Source organism: Sebastes fasciatus, chromosome 2, assembly GCF_043250625.1.
Source record: "Sebastes fasciatus isolate fSebFas1 chromosome 2, fSebFas1.pri, whole genome shotgun sequence".
NCBI classification, from domain to species: domain Eukaryota; kingdom Metazoa; phylum Chordata; class Actinopteri; order Perciformes; family Sebastidae; genus Sebastes; species Sebastes fasciatus.
Window position 1 is genome coordinate 27015463 of NC_133796.1, and position 24909 is coordinate 27040371.

The following is a 24909-nucleotide window of genomic DNA, read 5'->3' on the forward strand; positions in this document are numbered from 1 at the left end:
ACTTATGACTTTATCTCATAATATTACAACTTTTTTTCTTATAGACCTATGACTTTATTCTCGTAATATTCTGACTTTTTCTCGAAATCTCAGATTTATTTTTTTTCCTCAATGTGGCCCTAATACTCCGTCGTACCGTCGTACCATAGACCAACAACAATGATAAATAAAATTTAAAACGTAAACAAAAAATCAGTTATTCCCACAGGGAGCCACTTGAGAGGGCTTAAAGATCCACATGTGAACTTATGACTTTATCTCATAATATTACAACTTTTTTTCTGGTAAACCTATGACTTTATTCTCGTAATATTATGAGCCGCAAAACATTTGAGCATTGTGATGAAGGTAACACAGTTTATAGTCTAAGTATATAGTATATAAGTCTAATGCAGTGAGGGCCAAAGTGCAAATGTACTATGGAATATCAGGGCCACATTGAGAGAAAAAAAATCGGAGATTTCCAGAATGAAGTCATAATATTACGAGAAAAAAGTCGTAATGTTATGAGTATAATAGTCATAACATTGCGAGAAAAAAAGTTGTGATATTACGAGAATAAAGTCATAACTTTACGAGAAAAAAGTCGTAATATTACGAGAATAAAGTCATAACTTTACGAGAAAAAAAGTCATAATATTACGAGAATAAAGTCATAACTTAACGAGAAAAAAGTCGTAATATTACGAGAATAAAGTCATAACTTAACGAGAAAAAAGTCGTAATATTACGAGAATAAAGTCATAACTTAACGAGAAAAAAAGTCATAATATTACGAGAATAACCATAGACCTACAACAATGATAAATAAAAATGAAAATGTAAAAAAACAGTTATTCATTTCCATTTTTATAAATCCACAGGGAGCCACTGGAGAGGAGCTAGAGAGCCTCAGGTTGCTGACCGCTGCCCTATAAAACACTGTATTGGTTAAAACGGTCAGTCAGTATGCTTCCACTGCCACCAGAGAGAAGCAGAGCATCTACCTCCTGAGTCTCTACTCTACATCTCAGCAGCGAAGAAGAATGACTTCCGGAACCCACTGACTTCCTGTTAGCTCGATGCTAGCTCGGTTAGCATTATCCACAGAGTATCCTGCTTTCTAACCGGAGTCATGAACTAACACCGACCCGTCCACCTCCGTTAACTCCGTCACACGTCCCGGTAGGTAAAACACACACATAACGTTTGAATGATCTTCTGTTATATGGTTTAGTAAAGTCAGCTGAGTCGTTAGAGTTAATGTAGCATCAGTGTTTACACAGCTGGTTCAGCCAGCTGCTAGGTGAGCTAAGGTTAGTCCAGTCAGCGTCCTAGTTAAAGTCATGTTATGGTTTATATGTTGACCTGATGTTAGTGGCAGTAATGTGTATGTTTTCGTTACAACTAGCTGCGTCTTTGACAGCAAAGGTGTTGAAATCAGCATCATATTAACATGATTATTGTTAATGTGTAACACCAGGAGCACTCTTCCTGTTTGAGCTACATACTGAGACTTTGGGGGACTTGTGATCGCATTTATCATCCTCTGGAGGACGTGTTTTCTATCCTGTTTTTGTCACTGTACTTCATGGTGTACAGAATAATAATAATCATTTTAAATAAATGTGTAGAGCACTTTTCACAAAGTGCTTTCCAAGGAAATCCACATCATAGACAGCAGAATACAATGACACATAAATAATTAAATACAAAACAATAGAATGGGAAAATAAAGAAACAAGCATATACATATTCATACAATTATATATGCACATACATACACAAGCATACAAAAGACTATAATTCAGCTGATTGGAAAAGCCATTCTATAAAAGTGTTTTAAGACTGGATCTATAAGTTGTGACAGAGTCTGCTGATCTAATGCTCATTGGAAGACTACTAACTACAACTGTCTGACTATTACAGAAGCTGTCATTGATCAGAAGCCTGTCGGTCAGCCATGTATGCCTCTGGGAAATACAGCTCACGGGGCCCTGCTCTCATCCCGCGGATGAAAACCAAGCACCGCATCTACTACATCACCCTCTTCTCTGTGGTGCTGCTTGGACTCATCGCCACCGGGATGTTTCAGTTCTGGCCCCACTCCATTGAGTCTGCAGCTGACTGGACCCTTGATAAACGCAGTGTTCACGACGCACCTCTGGTCCGCCTGCCTGTCTCCAGTCCCATTCCTGAGAGGGGGGACCTCAGCTGTCGCATGCACACCTGTTTTGATGTGTACAGATGTGGCTACAATCCTAAAAACAGAATCAAGGTAAAACTGTCTCTCAAAACAACCCTCACATCACCGAGCTTACATAAAGTAAGCGTAAGCGTATATTTTAATATTTTTGCAGTGTTCCATGTTGAACTTATGAGTCTTTGTTGAAATGGTTTTTGTTGCAGGTGTACATTTACCCTCTACAGAAGTTTGTGGATGAATTGGGTGTTCCCATCAGCAGCACCGGACTGTCTCGAGAATACAACGACCTGCTCAGTGCCATCTCTGACAGTGACTTTTACACCGACGATGTCACCAGGGCTTGTCTTTTTATCCCATCTATCGATGTGCTGAACCAGAACTCCCTGCGTATCAGAGAGACTGCCCAGGCTCTGTCAATGCTACCCAGGTAAACGTTTACACCAGAGCCAGTCACGAAAATAATCAATGTCTTAATTGGTTTTAACCGTGCAGTAGAGTTTGTCACTTTCAGTTGCTCTCTAGCTCTTTTTATGAACCTCTTTTTCTTAAATTGCTCTTATTGTTGTCATTGGTGTTAAAGTTCAACTGTAGCATTTTAATCTAGAGCTGCAATGATTAGTTGTCAACTATTAAATTAATCAGCAACTATTTTGATAATTGATTTATTGGTTTTCAAGAAAAAAAAATCAAGAAAAAATTCTCTGATTCCAGCTTCTTAAATGTGAATATTTTCTGGTTTCTTTACTCCTTTATGACAGTAAACTGAATGTCTTTCAGTTGTGGACAAAACAAGACATTTGAGGACGTCTTTTTGGGCTTTGGAAAACACTGATCGTCATGTTTCACCATTTTCTGACATTTTATAGACCAAACAACTAATCGATTAATCAAGAAAATAATAATCAACGGATTAATCGACAATGAAAATAATAGTTAGTTGCAGCTCTATAGTAATCCCTTATAAATGTGTCTATGGTCACTTAACATACAGTATATATTGTGTGAGATGTAAGCCAACAATTATTTTTGAAATACCAACTAATATATATTGATTAATCATTTGTCATAAAATGTCAGAAATAACAACCACATAAGATAGAAGTTTCACAAGAGCCCAAAGTGATGTCTCAAAATGTCTCTTTTCTGGCCAACATTAAACAGAAGGGTTTTAATAAACACTGGTATGAAATGAAGAAAGGCAAATCATTTTTCACATTTGATAAAAGTGACTGTTTGATAATGAATGAATCAACAAAACTACCATTATTTCATTTTCTGTTAAAATAATGTGTTAATTAACTGTTAATCATTCCAGCACTAATCTTGTGTATGTTTTGGTAGATGGGACAAAGGGATGAATCACCTACTTTTCAACATGTTACCTGGAGGCCCTCCAGACTACAATACTGCCTTGGATGTGCCCAGGGACAGGTAGCTACCGTACATCTTATAAGCCATCTTCATATTTAAGAATGTGTTCATTATAATCTGAATGGAAATACTGTATGTATAACAAAACCATTCATATTTAGATCAAAGGATAGGGTTGGTGCATGAATTTAATTAACCAAATAAGTGTCATCAGCTGATTCCTACTACGACCAATTCAGACATCTAAAGCTTAAAAATGTTCTAACATTTTATTCAAAACACCGGAGAGGATGGAAGCATGTTGTCAAGATTCATGTTTTCAGCATTCCTGTCAGCAACTTCAAATCAAAAGGATAAATCATTTCTTGTTTATGTATATTCTGTTTCCGGGACAGATAAAATTCATTTTCATGTTACAATGGATTCTACAACATTCTGCATTTTAATTGTAGTCATTCACAAAGTGTTAAGAGGGATCATCTGATGAAGATGAAAGAGATATTTACAAGCGATAAGGAGATAACATGCTGTATATTCAAGAGGCTTTGAGGAGATCTTTCAAATCTGGTTGCGTTTACCAGTGAAGAGCGTATATGTGTCTCAAGATGTCTTGTAGGCTAGAGTGATGGTTGAGGATGGAAGAGGTTGGGTTTATGAACACGCAGCCTTGAGACAATGAACACTATCTTTAGCTGTAAGGAATTTCCTGGTCTCATCCAGCTGGAGTCCATTTGGCATGGAGCCTCATCAGAACCACGTGTGTTTGACGGTCGGTGTGTTTCCACTTTATATTCACCTTGCCTGAGAATAGAACAGAATCCAAAGTACATTTCATCACCTAGTGGACTACATGGGATCTATTAAGCAGGACACTGAGCCCTGTTTGATGTCACTTCATGTCTCACATCAGCATTATTGGTAGCCAAAGTTCTCTTAGGAAACAAATGAATGAATTTGTGTTTTAAAGTATGTTCCTGCAGCTCAGGTCTGTTGAAATCCCCAGAGTGTTGAAGCATTGTTACAATCCATTTGTTTCAGAGCGCTGCTGGCGGGAGGCGGTTTCTCTACATGGACCTACAGACAAGGTTATGATGTCAGCATCCCAGTTTACAGCCCCCTCTCTGCAGATGTTGAGCTGCCCGAGAGACAGCCAGGGTGAGCACATCTCACACTTTAACTCACATTATCTTGTTTGAGTAGCACACCATGGCTGCGGTCGAATAGTAAAAAAAAAAAAATGACGTCCTTTGTCTTTTCTTAACCACTTTTCCTTGACCTTGATGGAAAACATCATGAGGTCGAGGAAAGATGTGAAGGACAACCATAGTCTGATGGGAATCCAACTGCACTTACATGATAGCGGACGGATGGTTTTTTAAGTAAGGAGTAAGGATTCTAGTCCAAAACAGTATTACACTTCCCAAGAAGGATGTTTTCAGTTTATCCATAGTGTACAATTAAACAGTGACGGCGGATGTTATTGACGGCCGAATGATGCGGCGCTTTAACTTTTGCTTCCGCAAGAAACTGTGGGACGGTATTATCTCCTTTCCTTTGGTAAAGGATGGTCCCGTGTTCCCTATGCTAAAGGAGATAAGTAAGGAAACATTGAAGCACCTTTCCTTAACACTTAGATATTTCTGGGTCCTCTCACTCAGCTAGGAACCTTCCTAAGCAAAAAAGACTATTCGACCTCAACACATGACCAGATCACAGTCACTTTACATAAGTTATCCATCAGCATCTTCTCTACAGAAAGTGGACTTTTAAATATAATAAAGTAACTGTGGTTTATCAACACTCTTTAAGCTAGTTATGATTGAGGAGTCATTTATAGTCAACAATATAAAGTATGAAAACCAGTTGCATATCTCCTGTTTCCATTCCTCCAGGCCAAGGCGCTTCTTCATTCTGTCTTCTCAAACTGCCATCCACCGAGAGTACCGTGCCGAATTGGAGCGCTTGAAGGAAGAAAATGGAGAAGCACTGCTCCTCCTGGACAAGTGTAGCAACCTCTCCCAGGGTGCCGCCTCCGCACGAAAACGCTGCTACAAGGGGCAGGTGTATGACTACCCACAGATCCTGCAGGTGGGAAGCACAACTGCATTAAAAACTATTTATTTCAAAGCGTATCAAGATGCACTATAGTTGTTAAATGTGCTACTTTAGCTGAATGTGTCCAAGTTCTAATATTGATACCACCAACAACCAGCGCTTGTTATAGACAGAATAGATGCTGTATGTTTGAGCAGACTTCACGCTGTTTTACCACTCAGCAACGATGAGTACTGCAGTTCAACTAGCAACCTAGTTCCTGATCCTTCAATAAGAGCTTCCTTGGGAGCAGGGACTTTTTGGAAGGTAGAAATTACATCCCAAGATTAGGACTGTACGATTCTGAAAAAATATCTAACTGTGATTATTTTTGACTAATATTGCAATATGATTTGCGATATTAGAGGGTATGATCATTTTTACATCATAATTCTCATTTTCATTGAAAAACATTAAAGTGATTATGGTGTAGTTTAAAAAAAAAAAAAAAATGTAGGGGGGGGATCTCTACCAAACTAAGATGTTTTCTTAAGTCTGTAGAATATGATGTGTAGGCCAGGACATCTCTGCAGCACCACAATATTTAATATTAATGGTATTTGACTCACATTTCACCTTTAACAAATTTCTTCGTCATTTTGCGATATGAAAATTGCAGTAGACCATATTGCAATTTCGATTAATTGTGCAGCTCTACCCAGGAACTAAAACTCATGCAGTTAAAGTTCTTTGTTTATTTGGTGTTCTTTTGGATTTTCCAGCAGTGAAAATGGGTCAATAGAGTCTGGTTTTAGGTTGCTTGTAGAATGCAAACTCACACGTCCCATCAACAATTTGCTCCCAATGTGTCTCTACAGGAGTCTTCATTCTGTGTGGTTTTGCGGGGGGCTCGTCTGGGTCAAGCTGCCCTCAGTGATGTGCTGCAGGCTGGCTGTGTCCCTGTCATCCTCGCGGACTCCTACATTCTGCCATTCTCTGAAGTACTCGACTGGAAAAGGTCAGCCTAAGCCACTGAACAGTTAAAAAAATGAATAAATGGTTCGACAAGTCTGCCAATTTTATTTCACTAATTTAATGTTTCTGTTTCTGCACAGGGCATCTGTGGTTATTCCAGAGGACAAGCTATCAGAGATGTACACCATCCTAAAGAGTATTCCTCACAGACAAGTTGAAGAGATGCAAAGACAGGTAACAGTCACAATGTACTTATTTAAAGTGCCTTACATAGAGTTGCTGTTTGAGAACGATTGACATTGTGGTCGGAGGGGCTGTCACTGGGTTTAGAGCACTTGCATGTCATGTGTGAGATATGCCTATACCTTAACCAACCAACCAAGTCAGTGGAAGCCGGAACAAATTTTATGTGACGTGCGAAAGACAGAAATTTGGATACCACCTTTACTTTTTGTAAGTTTGAATTTCCTCCTTTGGTCAGTTTAGATTTTAAAAAGCTTTCAGAGGACTCAGCTATGTTGATTTTAGCTTGAGTGAAATGCACTGAAGACGGCTCGCGCTCTCTTTCCATTTGATATCTACATTGAACCACAATAAACATAAGTGAAAGCAGCTTTGAGAGAAGTGCAGCAGTTCAGCTGCTCCTCGTTCCCTTGTATCAACTCTAGTCCATTTACTAATTATACTAGCCAAACAGACATTTTAGGCCGAGGGCTCAGAGACGGGCTCAGAGACGGGCTTGGGGTTGGATTTCACCAGACGAGCTCAAAAACATGACTTTCTCGTGAGATGGGGGGGGGGGTGGGTGCGGGTTTTCAGCTGTGTATAGCTCACAGCTAACTTGGTAGCATATCTGATATTGTTATCCATTACAGATGGATTGAAGTGGTTGCAAGTTGATTCTTGTCTGAGACATTTCTCTACAGAAGTAATTTTACTATTAGTTTGATGAAACTAATGGTATACCACGATTTAGGATAGGGCTGCAACTGACAATTATTTTCATTGTAGATTAATCGGTTTATTATTTTATTGATTAATTGTTTAGTTATTGTTTGGTCTATAAAATGTCAGAAAATGGTGAAAAATGTCGATCAGTGTTTCCCAAAGCCCGAGATGACGTCCTCAAATGTCTTGTTTTGTCCACAACTCAAAGATATTCAGTTTATTGTCGTAGAGGAGTAAAGAAACCAGAAAATATTCACATTTAAGAAGCTGGAATCAGGGAATTTTTACTTTATTTTTCTCCAAAAATTATTAAAACCAATAAATCAATTATCAAAATAGTTGGCGATTAATTCAATAATTGACAAGTAATTGGTTGATTGATTGTTGCAGCTCTAATATAGGTATAATATATATATATTTGTGTGGTGATGGTCACAGGTCACACTCTAAACCCACACTAAAAGCATCAGAGTGTTATGTCCTGTAATGGATAATTATTGAAAAAAAATCATACGACTCTTATGTCAGTTTTTTTTAAGTACAGTAAACAATGGTTGAAGATTGTGGAAACACAATGGTGATCAAAATTTCTCTAAACAGTTCAAATCAAGTTGCCTACATCCTACTTGTCTGGCTTCATTTAATACTTCATATTGAAGTTGGTCTCACCCTTAAGAAATCAAAACACACTGCAGAAACAGAAGTGTAATCCTGAATGGATTTGTCACATTGGTACAGTCCATCTCAACCAGGTTCTATGTACTGTCGGGTTTTAAAGGACCATTCAGTGTCTGCTGTACTCCCCGCCTTCCCTGGTGTAAAAGACGGGGTCATTTAAATTCTAGGCTTCGTGAGAAAACATTGTTATGCGTGCTGAGAGCCTGATTTCTTAAAGCAGATAATCTAGAAAAGCTTAAACATTGATTTCTTTTTTGAAGTGGTTGTTGATGTATTTCATTAGTTTTGCCACTAGAGGGCTCAGCAGCCTTTGCTTTCATAGTGTGTCTGTCTGTGTTCCCATGTGGTCTGTCTTTTGTGCACACAAATGTAAAAATAGGAATACACAATGCATACTTACCTAAAATGAATTACCATATAATGAACAACTTATATTTTACATTTTAAGTATAGTTTAAGGTTTTGTCAACATAAATTATAGTTTATAGTTTGACTTGGAGAACTACCTGCGATAACAAAAAAAACTGCTGCTCCAACAAAAATTCCTTGGTAAAGATTGATTTTTTGGGTTCGATATTGTAGGGAGACTAAAAGGTTAATTATCCAAAGCTGATAAATTTAAGCTTCTTTGGACAGAAAACAATACTGTCCTACAATATTCATCAATTACCTTTCTGGAAGGTCAAGTGTGTTTTTAATTCACATGAATATTGATAGCTTTTTGTTCTTGACCATAGCAGAGTATCATCTATGTAATGAGTGCAGTTTCAGTTCATCCTGCAGGGACAGATATGGTTAATTTAAGTTGCATGTCTTATTAGAGATCAGGTCAAATTGTGATGGACTACTGTTGAGCTTCCATCAGTCATCAGCAGAACTCATTTTCAAATTTGAGATGATATAATAGCATCCATTTAGGTCACATTTTAAAAGGCCACATACTAAACAGCTGTGCGATGTTAACAGTGAAACTACTGAGCTCATGTTTGTTTACTGATTTCCATGAGCCGTGTTTGGGTCATACCCTCAAAATAGGACACATACAGTACAGACCTTTTTATTAGATTAACACGTTCAAATAACTTATTCCTTTAAATTAGAATATGTAAGATGGGAGGAGGGAGTTCAACTTACTCCTCATCCTTTCCGCTACTACTGCTTTGGTATTGAGCTTCAACCAGCTTCTTCTTTCCATCTGTTGATCCTAACTGTCTTCCCAACCTTTAGCCCCCCAGGACTCCTCCATGCATAACAGCACACTGGCTGTAGCTGATTTATAGAACATGTCAAGTCGGTCTACTCTCCTCTCTCTTACAGTATACGCCGTCTGCTTTTCTTCAGTCCGATCTTCTCTTTACATGCATCCCCCTCAGACAGAAGTGAACAGTCAGCCAGGATGATGACAGGTGTCTGTAGCTTTTTAGTCAATCAAAAATGAAAGCTCCTTAATTTTCTTAATCGCGAGTTTGCAGATTTGATATCGTTGAACTTATTTCACTGCCTCAAGTTACATATGAAATCTAAAGTGTAAACAGTCCCACGGCGCGCCTCTTTGTTGCACTGCAGAATGCTTAGAGCCACACAAACTAGTGCAGTGGTGGAAGAAGTACTCTGATCTCTCACTAGTGTAGAAATACTCTGTTACAAGTAAAAGTCCTGCATTCAAAATTTTACCTACAAATGTAAATAAATATTAGCATCAAAATATACTTAAAGTATCAAAAGTAAAAGTACTCATAATCATAATGCAGAAAGGCTTGCTTCAGAATAACACATATTGTATTATTGTATTATAATTATTGACGCATTAATATGTAAGGATCAGCATAGAAGTGGCAGCTCTCTAGACAAAGAGATAAATTTGCTCCGTACACGCCTCTCAGGAACTTCATTTTTTTAATTTGGTCCGTTTTAAATTGTGAAACCAAACCAGACTAAAATAGAAAACAAACTAAAAGTATCAATTTCACTCTGATTCAGACTAAAATCCAGATGTACTGGAGAAGAAGTATAAATTAGCATAAAATGGAAATACTCAAGTAGAGTACCTCAAAAACTTGAGTAAATGTACGTAGTTACATTCCACCGCTGAACTGGTGTCAGTGAGGCAGTCTGTAATCCACGACTGTAATTCCACATGAAACCTGCTGCTAAAGCAGCGGTCTTCAGTCGTGATCCTCTAGACTGAAAGTCCTGCTAGTTTATATTTTAACCCTTCTAATAAGGACTGATTTTCTCCTGGGAGACTAGCTTATTATTATTATTATTATTAACCAGTTGTGTGTTTGTATGTGTGTATAGAAATGTCAGTTAAAAATAAAGTGCTAATAAATCTTAAGCAAAACAATATTCCCAGTGAGCAGCTCACATGATTTGAAACGGACTCGGTTTCACTGCTGTTTTTGATTATGTCAGAAACACTAATGATTGCCTGGTTCTGTCCACAGCTCACTGGCTTCCAATTCTGCTCTATAGGTTGAATCATCTGTCAGGCACTTGACAACTTCCTCCGAGTTAAAAACAAAGTGATTTAGACTACTGTAATATAAACTGTTTTTGATCATCTCTTTGACCGTTTATTTTAATGATTTTAAACAACAAAGGAGTGGGAGCTGCTGGGGAACTCTCTAAACTAGAAGGAAATGAGAAGATAATTCGTCTTAAACCAAGCGTACCATGGAGCGGCGGTTTCGTCTGTATTACAGAGGAATATATTTTGGACCTGACTATCGGGATTGTTTGCATTATTCCTCAATATTTGCAGCAGGTTTATAATTACAGTCTGCATTAAACATAATTTTCTTTTTATTGGTGAAATCAATTTTGGTTAGCTCATAGATTAAGTTGGTCAGAGTTGCTATATTTGCTGCTGTACATCTTCCTGTAGAGTTTAGGCTAGAATGCTGCAAATGGTAGATGGACTAAAGGGGTTCTCTTCCTCTCTTGCAACGCTGTCTCTTCTTCTGTGCTCATAAAAATTCCTGCAGGCGCTGGGAGAGGGTGGAGGGTGGTGGTATGGGCCCTTGGGCCGCCACAGTTTGCTTTCTGCCTCCCCCCGGTCGGAAAAGAAACTTTCATCACCGGCTGATTTATGGGCCGTTGGGATTCCCCCCTGAGATTAGAAAGTCTTTTTGGATTCTCTTCACCCCCCTCTATAAAAATAAATGCTGTTTTTCTGTTGTTGTACAGCTCCAGTGCTTTTACTCAGACTTGGGTGATATAGGCAATTGTCACATGTTCACGTGCCATTAAGGATTGACTACGTTTGGGGCACTAACTAGCCAATAATGCACACTGGTGAATTGCAATGGGAGGAGAAAGAAATATGGCTCAGTGGTTTACACTGGGATCCCTCCTCAGTTGCACTTCCTGAGGTTTCTTCCATTTTTTCCCATTAAAAGTTTTTTTTTTTGTTAAATTTTTTTCTTATCCGCTGCGAGGGTCGTAAAGGACAGATGGCGTCATATGCTGTACAGATTGTAAAGCCCCCGGAGGCAAATTTTGTGATATTGGGCTATATCGAATACAATTGACTTGACTTGACACACAAATACTCCAATATTTCACATCCTCTACTCCAGAACTGTGGGTCATTGAGGAGCTGGTGGGGTGGAGTCGGGTCAGTGTAACACGGTGCCTCCTGGCAGGAGACAGTGTTGTTTGAAGCCTCATTAACTCTTATAGGGTTCTCTCGTCTCTGAACTGTCCCTTGAAGTTTCTAACTAGAGTAGGAGCCTGCAGGAGGCAAGGAGGCTAGACACATACATCATGGTCCGTAGCACTACTCTTTATCAATCAATTCATGGTAACTTTAACGTTTCATGGTATAAAAAGTGAAAACGTTCATGAACCCTGTAGAGTCTTCATTGATTTCTCTTTAGATTTATTCTTCTCCTGCATCTCAACCATAACATAGTCAGAGCTTAAACAAAATCAATATACAGGTATTCTTTTTCATCTTTGTGAGCCGTGAATGAGGGCGGTTAGAGTTGGGTATTCCAGCAGCCAATGTGATAACTGAACTCTTAACACATATCTTAATGTTATCGTTAAAGTCTGTTTTTCACATCAGAGATCTGTTGAAGCGAAACAGGCACAGTCAAAAGCGATTTTAGAGAGCTTCAGGAGAAGAGTTGTTGAAGGTCAAGAGGCTGGAGAGGGCTAGAAAATCGTCTTTATAGACTTGGACCGGGGAGAGAAATCTGGATTTTACAGCACACTGATGTTATCTTCTGTCATGTAGTGGCTCTACGCCACAGCATAAAATAAGAACAGAAATACAAACCAGTTTCATGAAACACTTTCTTATTCAAGTTAAAGGCAGAATGAGTAGGACTTTTTTAAACAAAACAATGTATAGACTCATGCAAAGATTATCCCTCTCAATCTTTACTTATGACCCACTAGAAGTGTGTGGTGGTGTCCGTATCTGCAGAGACGCTGCCTTCTGCCTGTATTTTCTTATTTTGCCGTGTTTGGGACGTCTCCGGGCATAAACCTCTATAAAAATGTAGCAACCAGGTGCCCAGATCGTAAGCACGCATCCAAGAGGATTGCTACGAAGTTGGCGGACACAGTGCCAAAAAAAATAAATATATATAATACAAATATAGCAAGGCAAAACGCCAAGCCGACAAAGCGAGTGTGAATCTGGGGTTGGCTCCGCTGGCGAGCACCCCTAACCGCCGTCAGGGGGAGTGCACTTCTGGTGTTGTTGAGCCGTAGAGGAGGGGCTAACTTTGAATGTTGTGTTTACAAATTGTCAAATCCTACTCATTCTGCCTTTAAGGTCAATTATTATTACTAATAATTAATAATAAAACTAAAGAATAATAACTTTTTCATTGACATTTCCATTATGGTGACTAATTCTACAAACAAAAACATAGTTTTCTTTCTTGCACCTGCATGCAGCATGTTCTGATCGTGACAAGAACGATTACATATGTTGTTTTTTCATCAGTCGATGCAAATATCCAATTCTGCATTGTCTTTATCTGTTCAGTGAATATCTATGAAAGTTGAATAGAGAGTTACATTTTGTTAAATGTGTAGTGTAATGTTGATCCTCTAAGCATGTTTTGTGGTTGCTCTTTTTCCCCCCATTTTTGTTTTGATGGGCACAACGTTTTAAGAAATCTGTTCCATTTGTCCACAGGCACGCTGGTTCTGGGAAGCCTACTTCAGCTCCATGAAGGCTATTGGCTTGACAACGCTCCAGATCATCAATGACCGCATCTACCCGTATGCTGCACAAACTTATGAGCAGTGGAACAATCCACCTGTGGTGGTATGTAACTGTGACTTGATGTTGATGTGCTTTTTGTAAGTATTGGTAACTTTTAGTAAAGCAAGATTGTTATATTACTAGCCATCCATTGTTGTCTTTCAGAAGTATCTGATATTTAGCTATATCTCTTCCAACATACAGCCACATAATCTATACAGTCTGTGTGCTCCACTGTGCTGAATCGCTCAGTTGTATTCCTAGAAGTCTTTTTATTGCAGACATCTGAATGAAACCCTTCCAGGATGGAGCTTTGACCATACAGATGCTCGCAGTGCCACATCTCCTGCGCATTGTAAATCACAGCCTCCGTGGCAGAGTGACAGTAGATCCCTTCAGTCGTTTCTGAAGCGCCACACATGCTGCGCTTCACAGTTTTGGTATACACCCAGCTAGCTCTGAGGCAGCCAGTTTGTGTCAGCAGTTCTGCTCTATGAGGATGCCTCCGTTGTGGTGAAAAATAAGTTCCTGCATGTCTGAGTCATGCGTTTGTAGAGAGTACGCTGGATGGGAAGAATGGTGTGTGTGTGTGTGTGTGTGTGTGTGTTTAGCATCCCTGTGGTTGTGGGAGTTTGTGGCTGCAGACAGCTTGGCTGGGCGACCATCTCTCAGGAGTTGTTAATCAGCCCGGTCTGATCTAGAGTCTCCTCCATCCTCAGCCTGTGGGGTAGAGGCGTGTGCATGTCAGCATGCGTGTAGATGCATAATAGTGTCTTTGCATCAGTCAAATGTCTTCAGGTATCCCAGGAGAGGTGGCAGTCACAATCAGGTTGCGTTGGTGTTAACAAGCAGCGCTCTGAGGGTTGTTTTCTGTTGTTTGTCAGTCAGGACTAATAGGCTTACAGTCAAGCTCACCATGGTTGCCTGTTTTCCTCTGAGCAGGTAGCTTGTTAATCAGCAGTTACACTTGACATTGCCCACTTGTGTCAAAATGTTTTGTCAAAGCGTCCAACCCCCCAGTCCAATCTATCAGTATCACTCAGCTCTCAAGGTTTGCTCAGACCCAGAGGAGGTTAATTGTGTCGGGGTACAGACCTTTGGCTATTCCTGCCTGAGATGGGAGATGAAGTGTTTTCGCGATGGATTCAGTGAACGGATGGTGAGAAGAACTTGCACAGAGCACTAAATAAATCAGGCAGACATTTTCCCCCTCTCCTCCTGTAGTCTTTAGGCTGGTAATTGAAAGCACATTTCCCAGGATTGCTGGTGCCTTTGGAGGGGAGGGGGTTTCAGAATAAGGGACAAGCTGCTTTTTGTTTTGGATTTGTAGGTAGTGGGCATAGTTGTAAGGTTTTTACATTACAAGAATTAAGGCATCTCAGAGTTTTAAACGTGTTGTAGTGATTGGCACCTGGGCATATGAAAGTCTTATTTGATCACTATCTTGTTTAAAAGTAACAGCACAGTCTGCAAGTATTTGGACATTTTTGTATTGACTCAGTTCTCCTGCACATTAGATTTGAAATGAATGAACTGCTATGAGGCTGAAGTGTTGACTTTCAACTTTATTTTGAGGGTGTTTATATTCTGATACTAATCAACCATGTACTATAAAATATATTAAGGCATAGTCACACATGCGCAAAATTAGCATTTGACTCCCGTTCACTTCCATTCAAGGCAAGCGAAGGGGTGAAAAAACATTCACATAGCGCGTAGCAAATTTGTATCTTCGAATTCGCGTGGAATTCAACTTCGGTAAACTTTCAGGCCTCGGCAGGCAATGATCACTCGCCTGCATTCACGCATGTGTGACCGTGCGTTTATACTATGTTCACACTACGAGCGACAAAGCAACAGACTACAAGTCATTTTCAAAAGAAGTTTAGCTGGCCTCAACTTTTTTATGCGCTCCAGTGACGCAGTGAAGCGTCAACCAATCATATGTTTATATCTCTCCCCCGTCAACGAGCGCTTGAGCACCACTTCAACGGCAGCTTGACGACAATATAGCTGGCCACGCTTGACTATTTAGTTGCTTTATCGCTCGTAGTGGGAACATACAGTAGCATTAGACATAATCCCCCCAAGGTTAAAAAAGGGTATGAGTCCTCCAGTTGGCTGAAATAGAGTCAAGATAATAACAAGACCTTATCACTGTCCATATATATAGTATATACAGCATATAATATATTTAATATAATACTAATGAAGATGATACTGCATCTTTGTTTCAACTTTATTGTTTACATCGTTCAGGAATACATTGAAAGATTAGATTTAATCTGTGACTACTGTGCCTCTGCATCAGTGTACATTAGTTATACTTACAGTATATGTGCTTATGTCTTAAAGTTGAAGGTAAAAATGTACTGTATATGTGTTTCAGTGGGAACATTTCTACAGATGGGACAGACAGATAAAGGCATTTTGAATACTTTGAATCTAGCTCTTGATAAGATTAAGGAAGAACTACTCAAGCAGTTCAAATAGCCAAATTAAATTCTTCTTTTTTCTTTTTTTGTTTAAATATAAAGTATAAAAAAAAACACATTAACTCCCTCAGATCTGTTGGTGTCATGATGAACTGCGGCTTTCTTTTCATCTAATTTATTCTGTTTGACAAATGACATAAGTGGTCTCTAACCCTCTTTTATTCTGTTTAAATGCATCTGCGCTGCGTATATGTGTTAGTTTAATTATTTCCCCTTCTGCTTGTTTGACAATGTGAGAATGACCACAAGGAAGTTTCCACTGGCCAATAAAGTGATCTTTTATTGGTGGAGGAGTGACTGATGTTGTGTAAAAGGCAATGGCTGTGTCTCTGTTGACAGACTTGTGTTGATGCTGTGGAAGGAGCCACATAATCGCTGTGTGGCCACCTGGGCCCAGAAGAGAAACAGGGTTTATATGTACTTCAAGAAGCCCACAGATTTACTGTGTTAGATATGCTCTCTTTGCCTGATTGTCTCTGTAACCAGGGTGGAACAATTTTGGAGCCTTTTGAAGAAGTTTATCAAGAGTGAACTCCTATGTTTGCTAGTGTTAGAGTAGCACGTGCTTGTAAATGAAAGACATGGTTTGTCTTTTTATTTCACTCGAGAAAAAAACTTTTATGAACAAAACAGTTATCGTTTGCACACAGACTAACACTAGTTGTCCCTGATTTGTCACTGTAATTCAAATGACTGTAGCTTTTAAAATGTAGTATTTAGTACACGTGTCATCTGAAAACTGCTGTGGTTTCCTTCATTTAACAGTGTCACTTGATCTCAGCTGGAGTCAGTGCGGCTCCCAGGGTTTACAAGCCGTTTTAAAGGGGAGCAATGAAAGAAAAGCCAAGTTCCACATTGACGATAGATAGCCACTACTTCCTGTTGCCATTCCCCCCCTTCGTCTCCTCTGTCCCACACAATTTCTCCTACATCCCAGAAGACCCATCATAATACCATCACAAGAAACAGTAGATACAAGAGGGTAACCAACCTATCTTGTTTGTTGGGCTGTCCTCGACCAAAGAAATTCTTAGTCGACTAACAGTCATACAATTTTCGATGGTGATTTAATCGACAGATCTGTAAAACTGAATTTCTCCACAAAAAACTACACAAACTCACCACTTAAAATCTTGTGTTTACAGCTCATGTAGCTCATACGTTTCTTGGAAATAAGTCATTCAGCCTTAAAAAAAAAAGCATAAAAACGACTAATCGACAAAAGAAATCTTAGTCGATGAAGACCAAAATCACCGATTAGTCGACTAATTGACTAAGCAAACTCCTTTTTGGTCTTTCTCGTCCTCCTGTACTGCTACTTCTGCAGCGTTTTCTTGGCACTCTGACTGGAAGCTTTTGGCAACCTGTGCTCTGCCTCCGTTAGCCCCTGAGAGACATTATTGGACGAGTCTTACTCCATAATAAAAAAAGCATAATCTGGAAATGACTGCAGGTGACCTCATTGTCCAGTGAAGCACTATTATAGTGCATTAAATCATGGAAAACATGACCGACGGGGTTAACACAGAAGACATGAGGCTAGCTCTAGACTAGCTGTTCATGGAAATGAAAAAGAATGAATGAAAATGGATGGAAAAAGATGTTTGTGACCTTAACAGCCTGTGTTTATCTTTGTTTCCTCTCTTGTGTAGAAGTGGTCCAGTGTGAACAGCCCTCTGTTCTTGCCACTTATCCCACCAAGAGCACCTGGGTTCACTGCAGTGGTGCTGACCTACGATCGCGTTGAGAGTCTCTTCCGGGTCATCACAGAAATCTCTAAGGTGCCCAGCTTGGCTAAGCTGCTGGTGGTGTGGAATAACCAGAACAAGAGTCCTCCTGAGGGTGAGTGTAACAAATCCTCATTCGAACGTTCATGAAGCTTTCCAAATGATATAGTTGTACATGCACTCAGGTTTCTGTCTTTCATTACTCTTCATCATCAGTTGTAGTCCATCATAGATGTGTCATAGTTAGCTCTTGTTAGTTGTTATTTATTGCACCTTGCGCTCTAATTATTTGCCTTAATATGGCAATTAAGTACACAACAGTTAATCGTGCCTTACCCCACTGACTGCTCGACTCAGACGAAGACCGTTCTGGACCCTGGAATTAAATCGGTCCTGCTGCTGTAAGAGTTGGCTAATGTAATGAAGTAATGAGACGACTTTGAAGTGCTCCGTCGTGGCTGTGAGTTGCCTTTTCATTAGAGGGATCAGCGGCGCCTGGCTGGATCTTTGTGACCTATTAGAATTAACTAGGGGCCATTGACAGGTCAGACTCGTGGGGCTCAGCCCAATGTGAAGGCACGTTTCCCCATTCGCACCAAGCCTTGATCTGATGTGTTTACACGCTCCTATTTTTGCTTCCTCCTGTGTTTATTTAAAGAAGATGCAGACCAAGCAAATTGGTTTTTTTTACACAATATAGCATTATTGACTTTTCTGTTCTGAAAGTCTTATAACAGACTTAAATTACATTATGTTTAACAAATGGTCTCTTCCTGCTTGCAGTGTTTGTATCTGTTTTTATAAGTTATCTCTTGATACAGCAGCTGAGATTAACTGCCACACAGCTAAAGTAAATGCACAGGGCAGGCATAAAAGCCAGAGCTTATTCTTCAGATCATGGCATTTTGTTTTGTTAGCTGAATAAAGTTTATGAAGTCACAGAAGAATTAATCTAGTATCTGCATTTTGACCCATGCAGAGGTAGGACTGACGTTTTAAAGTTCATATAGTAGCCTATTATCCCCTCACTCCAACTGTCTCTTTCCAACTTAAGAAATGAAAGAAGGGATGGCAGCAACATGGGACAGGGTGAAAGAAGAAACTCTGGGCATTTAACATAGCAGTTTTCCTGACAATAGCTTTTGACAGGAGACCTCAGACGTGGTTAGCAGGAGCTGGAGCTCTTCTTATAGGCTGCCAGGTCCCAGTTAGCCCATTAATGACGGGACACATTCTGTGTGATCTGTCTGTGCCATAGTCCGTGCCATGGACACTGCCCAAGATGTTTGAAATGCTGCCCTGAAAAAACACTTTGTTGATCTGCCTCGTGAAGAATCGTAGTGCGGTTGGATTTGCACGTGCTTGAGGTTAGCGTAGCGATATGAGTCAGTGGAGTTAAACTCCCAGAGCACTGTTTTCCACTGGCAGGACGGACTTCAAATGTCTGTCAGTGGTAAATGACATCATAATTTCTCACCCATCTTTAGACACCGATAGTGGCCATATATGTATCTATGTAGGGCTGCAACCAACAATTACTTTCAGTTCATTCATTTTACATTATTTTCTCAATTAATTGATTAATTGCTTGGTAAATGAAATGTCAGAAAATATTGATAAATGTCCATCACAGTTGCCCAGAGCCCACGGTGTCTTCACATAATGTATTATGTCTGACCAACGGTATAAAAACCAAAGATAGTAAACTTACTATCATATAAGACAAATCTAACCAGCACATCTTCACAGCAATCTCAGATGTTTTAATTTAAATAAATGTCTGTTGCTGAATGAGGTAACACACAATGGTGATTGAGCCTCTGGCCCACTGATGAAAGTATTGCAATATTTATATATTTGCAGTATTTCAAACTGGTGTCTTTGGTGACGTTTCTGGAAAAAAATGCTGTATTAAGTGTCTGCTAATGCAAACCCAACATTTCCTACTGCTGCAGCTTCACATGAAAACCATTTAACTAGCGAGTTGACTTTTAGCAAATGCAACGTGTTTGTCAGTGAGCTCGACACTAGGCCGCTATCATTCCTCCAAAATGCGTCTACAAAACAAGACACCCATTATTTTCTGCATTGTTGGACAGCGGATCAGTTTGAAATATTTCAAGGAGTAATGGAACAAGAAGGAGCAGTCATAGTGAGCTGTTAGATGAAGAGCTGCAGGCGACTGGCTGCAGAGAGAGGTAAACTACTAGTTTTCCTTTTGCTGTTGGCAGACTCATGCTGTATTCAGCATGAAATCAGACCAGTTGCTCGTAGAATGATGGAAAAGGGCCAATAATTGCCGGATTTCTTCTTTATTAAAACAACAGAAGTTTGTTTTGTTGCCCCCAGTACTCTGGGACCTGTAGTATGAAAACCACATTTGCTCTTACCACTTGTAAATAGGGGTTTAACAAGGACTGAAATCTCAAGGATTACGGATTTAACCGGTTAGTCGACTGAATTGTTTCAGCTCTGTATCTATGTGTATAAAATGCGGTTGTTATCATTGTATTGTTTTCCTCTTGGCAGAGTCTCTTTGGCCAAAGATCGGCGTTCCTCTCAAAGTCGTGCGAACCAAAGAGAACAAGCTGAGTAACCGCTTCTTCCCCTACGACGAGATCGAGACAGAAGCTGTGCTAGCCATCGATGATGACATCATCATGCTGACATCTGATGAACTGCAGTTTGGCTACGAGGTGAGAAAAAGACCCCCTTTAAAGAAAACCAAAAAAAAAAAAAAACTTAACCTTGACCACACTTTCCCATCTTCTCTCTGACGGCACGTATTGCAGGGAACCATTTCAAGTTGATCCCAGAGTTTAAAGTCATTCAGGGGGATTACAGTCTCATTCTGCTCTAGTTGGGGATTTGACTGCCTGCCCGAATGTGTTTGATGTGTGAGGAATGATGACAGGTCTAGAGCTGATGCTTTCCATGCCCACATACCTGCCGGGCCCCACTTAGCCCGGCACACTCACCTGAATCCATTTAGAGGCCATTTAATAAAATTGTGCTCAGTTTAAGGATAATTACATGGAATTACAGGATAGAGGAGCTGTCTGTCTAACCAGATATCAGACTGGCTGCTGGTGTCAAGCCGGAGATATTCAGCCAATCAAAAAGCTGCTTCTATCTGAAAATATGTTCATTTGACTCTCGGTTGTGATTTTTTGGTAATCCTTAAACTCTCTTTAGAAACACCCCTTAATCATTGTTTCAGTATCAGCCATCAGTTTTCTCACCTTTAGTTCAATCCACGTGAAAATATTTGACAATCTGTTTCCTGTCCTGCTTCAGGTATGGAGGGAGTTCCCCGACAGACTGGTGGGCTACCCAGGCCGGCTGCACCTCTGGGACCATGAAATGGGGAAGTGGAAGTATGAGTCGGAGTGGACCAACGAGGTCTCCATGGTTCTAACTGGAGCTGCCTTCTACCACAAGGTGACCAGGGAAAAGCCTGAAATGAAGTCGTTTTGGCTGCCTCGTTCACACACGTTTCCCCTTAGAGCTACTCATGGATGTTAGGTTTTTTGCTTAGTAATGATTGGAAAGGAAATTGTCCATTATATCTGGAAATTGAATAAAAACTGAAGTTTGCAGAAAGGATTTTAGAATTTCCTGTAGACCTCTGTTTTGTGTAGGATTTCAGGCAAGAAGATTACAGTGATAGACGAGCGGAGTGTCATAGGTAGAGCGAGGTTATCTCACTTCTACTTAAAAGCTCACACACTCACTTAAGTTCAAAGCAAATTCTAGTGTAGCGGTTCCTCCTACATACTCTTGGGTCACCATGTCAAACAGTGTCTGCATTATTGTACATAATGAGTCTGCAGTATATCTATATGACACCTAGTAATCATTTGTTTGTCTTGAATCCGTTTCCATTGCAGTACTTCAACTATTTGTACACATACAAGATGCCAGGAGACATCAAGAACTGGGTGGACGCTCACATGAACTGTGAAGATATTGCCATGAACTTCCTGGTGGCTAACATCACGGGCAAAGCCCCCATAAAGGTACGTTCGTAGCTCTGACTGGCCTGGTTGCTTTAAGCTTCCAGGGGGGAGGCTGAAGCCTGACAGAGCAGACCAGCATCTCTGGGTTTGATCAGCTCTCACCCTCCGACTTCACCGCCTCTCCCCCTCCCCGTCATGCTGACTGTGCCCAGGTGCAGGGGCCCGAACTAAAGCCCAGCCTTAACCTCCCTTATCTGGGTGTCACTCACTGGCACTCCCCCCTCTGAGTATGTTTTCCTAAGCTCACCGGGGCTCACGCACACCCTGCCATCAAATCACAAGCTGCACACTTCCCTACGCCTGCACCCGCGCCCCCTCCTCCCACCATATCTCCATCAGGTTCCTTCAGAAAACACCCAACCTCTCCTCTCCAACCCATTCTGTCCTCCTCGCTCGGTGTCTATTGTTTTCTTCTACACTCACATACATTCACAGGTTCAGAGCGTTGGGTGCAGGCATGTGGCGGGGGTGTAGATGTGTTTGAGGTTAGACAGAGGAAAGCCATACATCACATAGTATCTCTCCAACTCCACTGACATTTTTTTCCACTCACTGTACTTAACAAAATTTCTTGTAGGATGTCACAGAGTTATTTCATCAGACTGGACAGTTTATTAGCGTCTGTCTGGGCTGCTCGGGTGTAAGGAACAGTTAAAGTGAGCTGACGTTACTGGTGTGACTTTGTTCTGCTTCTGTTTAGGTGACCCCTAGGAAGAAGTTCAAGTGCCCTGAGTGTACTGCCATTGATGGACTGTCCCTGGATCAGACGCACATGGTGGAGAGGTATGGCACAACGTTTTGGAAATCGTGGACTAAATGAGCACAGTAGAATCTTGTTTATTTTTCTTATTTTGTGTGTGTATATTGGTGGTATATGGGACGCCCGCTCTACCATGTGAGCTAGTGGCGCCCCATCAATCAAAATATTTAATTAATAATTGCAAATTAATCGAACATTTTTTATCTGTTTAAAATGTACCTTAAAGGGTGACTTGTCAAGTATTTAATACTCTTATCAACATAGGAGTGTGCAAATATGCTTGTTTTATGCAAATGTATGTATATATTTATTATTGGAAATCGATTAACAAAACACAACAATGACAAATGCACTTAGCATAGAAAATATGCTCAAATCATAACATGACAAACTGCAGCCCAACAGGCAACTACAGCTGTCAGTGTGTCAGTGTGCTGACTTGACTGACTTGCCCCAAAACTGCATGTGATTATCATAAAGTGGGCATGTCTGTAAAGGGGAGACTCGTGGGTACCCATAGAACCAGTTTTAATTCACATATCTTGAAGCCAGACACCAAGGGACCCCTTTGAAAATGGCCATGCCAATTTTTCCTCGCCAAAATGTAGCGCACATTTGGAGCGTTATTTAGCCTCCTTCCCAACAAGCTAGTATGACATGGTTGGTACAATTGGATTCCTTAGGTTTTTTAGTTTCATATGATGCCAGTATCTTCCCATTGCAACCTAAAAATTGCAAGTTGTGTTAATGCGTTAAAGAAATTAGTGACGTTAAAAACGAATTTGAGTTAATGCGTTATCGCATTAATTTTGACAGCCCTAGTTTTTATCTTTTTTTTTTTCGAATATTAAAAAACATTAAAATCACATTTAAATTTGGTATACAAAAATATGAGCAAAAATTGGATTTTAAAAATACAGTTTGTCGAACTTATACTGTATTTTAAAGGTTTGTTGTTGCATAATCATCAGCAGCGCATTTTCTCCCCAGTTTTCTATTCACCTTCTATTACCTGAAGCATTTTCTGCTCATTGCAGGAGATACTGGTTTACAGCAAACTGCAGTCAGCAGTGTGTCGTTGCAGCAGGTTACACCACAAGCTTTGCAGCTTTGCATAGTGACATAAAATTTGGGTGAAACTGGATTTAAAGCAATCTGCTCCTTTTTAAAAATGTGCAGTATTTATCAGTACAGTAAGTACAATTTTAAAAAAAAAAAAAAATACTATGCCTTAAATATTTCCAGTCTTTCCAGTTACCACAATAGATGCAATTATTTAATCGAAGTCAGAAATATTTTGTACACAGGCAAATTCTGTGAGCTGTGCAGAAATAAACACACTGACTGGATATATCCTCTACATGCCAGTAAACAGAGATAAACATGTGTAAAATGCAGAAAAGCTTAATTTAGGAAGACGGGCACCTTACAATAGTTAAAAATGTAAGGAGCTCATCCATCTAAATCATTTGCAGTCATTAATCACTAATCAGATAAGTACTAATAAACACATGGTTTTATTCTGCTTTTTAATTAAATAAGTTGTGTTTCCGTCCCTAGATCTGAGTGCATCAACAAGTTTGCATCAGTTTTTGGTACAATGCCTCTGAAGGTGGTGGAACACCGTGCCGACCCGGTGCTCTATAAAGACGACTTCCCAGAGAAGCTCAAGAGCTTCCCCAACATCGGCAGCCTCTGACCAGCCTGTAACAGATGTTTGAACCCGGTCACAGCCTCAACATTTCAACATTTGTCTTTCATATCAAGACTTCAGTATTCAGACTAAAGTGGTACATACTCCTGTCACTCCTCAGTTCAAATGACTTTGGATGGTGATGACATTGTTTATGTGACTTAGAGTGAAAGATATTTTCAAACATTTACCGATATGAATGCATAGACTAATGTTACATGAACTGCTGTTGGAGGGTCACCCTGAGTCTGATGTTTGATTGACAGGCTTGTGGTTCCTCACTGTTACTGTTATGGAGCTGGAAACGCTGAGCTCCAGCTGCTCTGGAATCAGCGTATACAGTGTATATAGTTGTATTTTGCAGCAGTGCTGTATATAATAGTCATAATTTATGATGCTCCAACCAGGGTTTTTTTTTTTTCTTCTTTTCAAAAGATGACACGGACCTGACTCTTTTAGCTGCACTGTATTAAAACTAATACATGTTTAATTGGCATGATATATAGTAAATGATTCAATTACATATCTGGGCTGTATCTAATGGTTAATTGAATGTGATAATACAGCATACAATAACATGATGTACAGTAAATGTTTCACATATGTTCTGTTTTAATCAGATTGGACAAAGCTGGTACCATAAATCTAATATTTAGAGCGAGTAACTGCTGATTTTAAAAGATTGATGCTGAGCTACTGGAACATCTTGAATTGTAATTTTATACAGACTTAACACATACACACACAAAAAAAAAAATATATATATACACTAATTAATTTAATGAGCTGCATAAGCA

General features: G+C 39.8%; 1 protein-coding gene across 1 annotated transcript; it reads left to right on the forward strand.

Moving 5' to 3' along the window:
- Positions 1 to 1029: 1029 nt before the first annotated feature.
- ext2 (exostosin glycosyltransferase 2) lies at positions 1030 to 24847 on the forward strand. The gene is made up of 15 exons (XM_074616480.1): positions 1030 to 1164; positions 1909 to 2257; positions 2389 to 2612; positions 3527 to 3616; positions 4595 to 4711; positions 5449 to 5644; positions 6469 to 6608; positions 6706 to 6799; positions 13350 to 13481; positions 17566 to 17755; positions 20170 to 20336; positions 20938 to 21081; positions 21531 to 21659; positions 22360 to 22442; positions 23980 to 24847. The coding sequence occupies exons 2-15, from the start codon at positions 1943 to 1945 to the stop codon at positions 24116 to 24118; spliced, it is 2160 nt and encodes a 719-aa protein (XP_074472581.1). The 5' UTR covers positions 1030 to 1164; positions 1909 to 1942; the 3' UTR covers positions 24119 to 24847.
- The last annotated feature ends 62 nt before the right edge of the window (positions 24848 to 24909 follow it).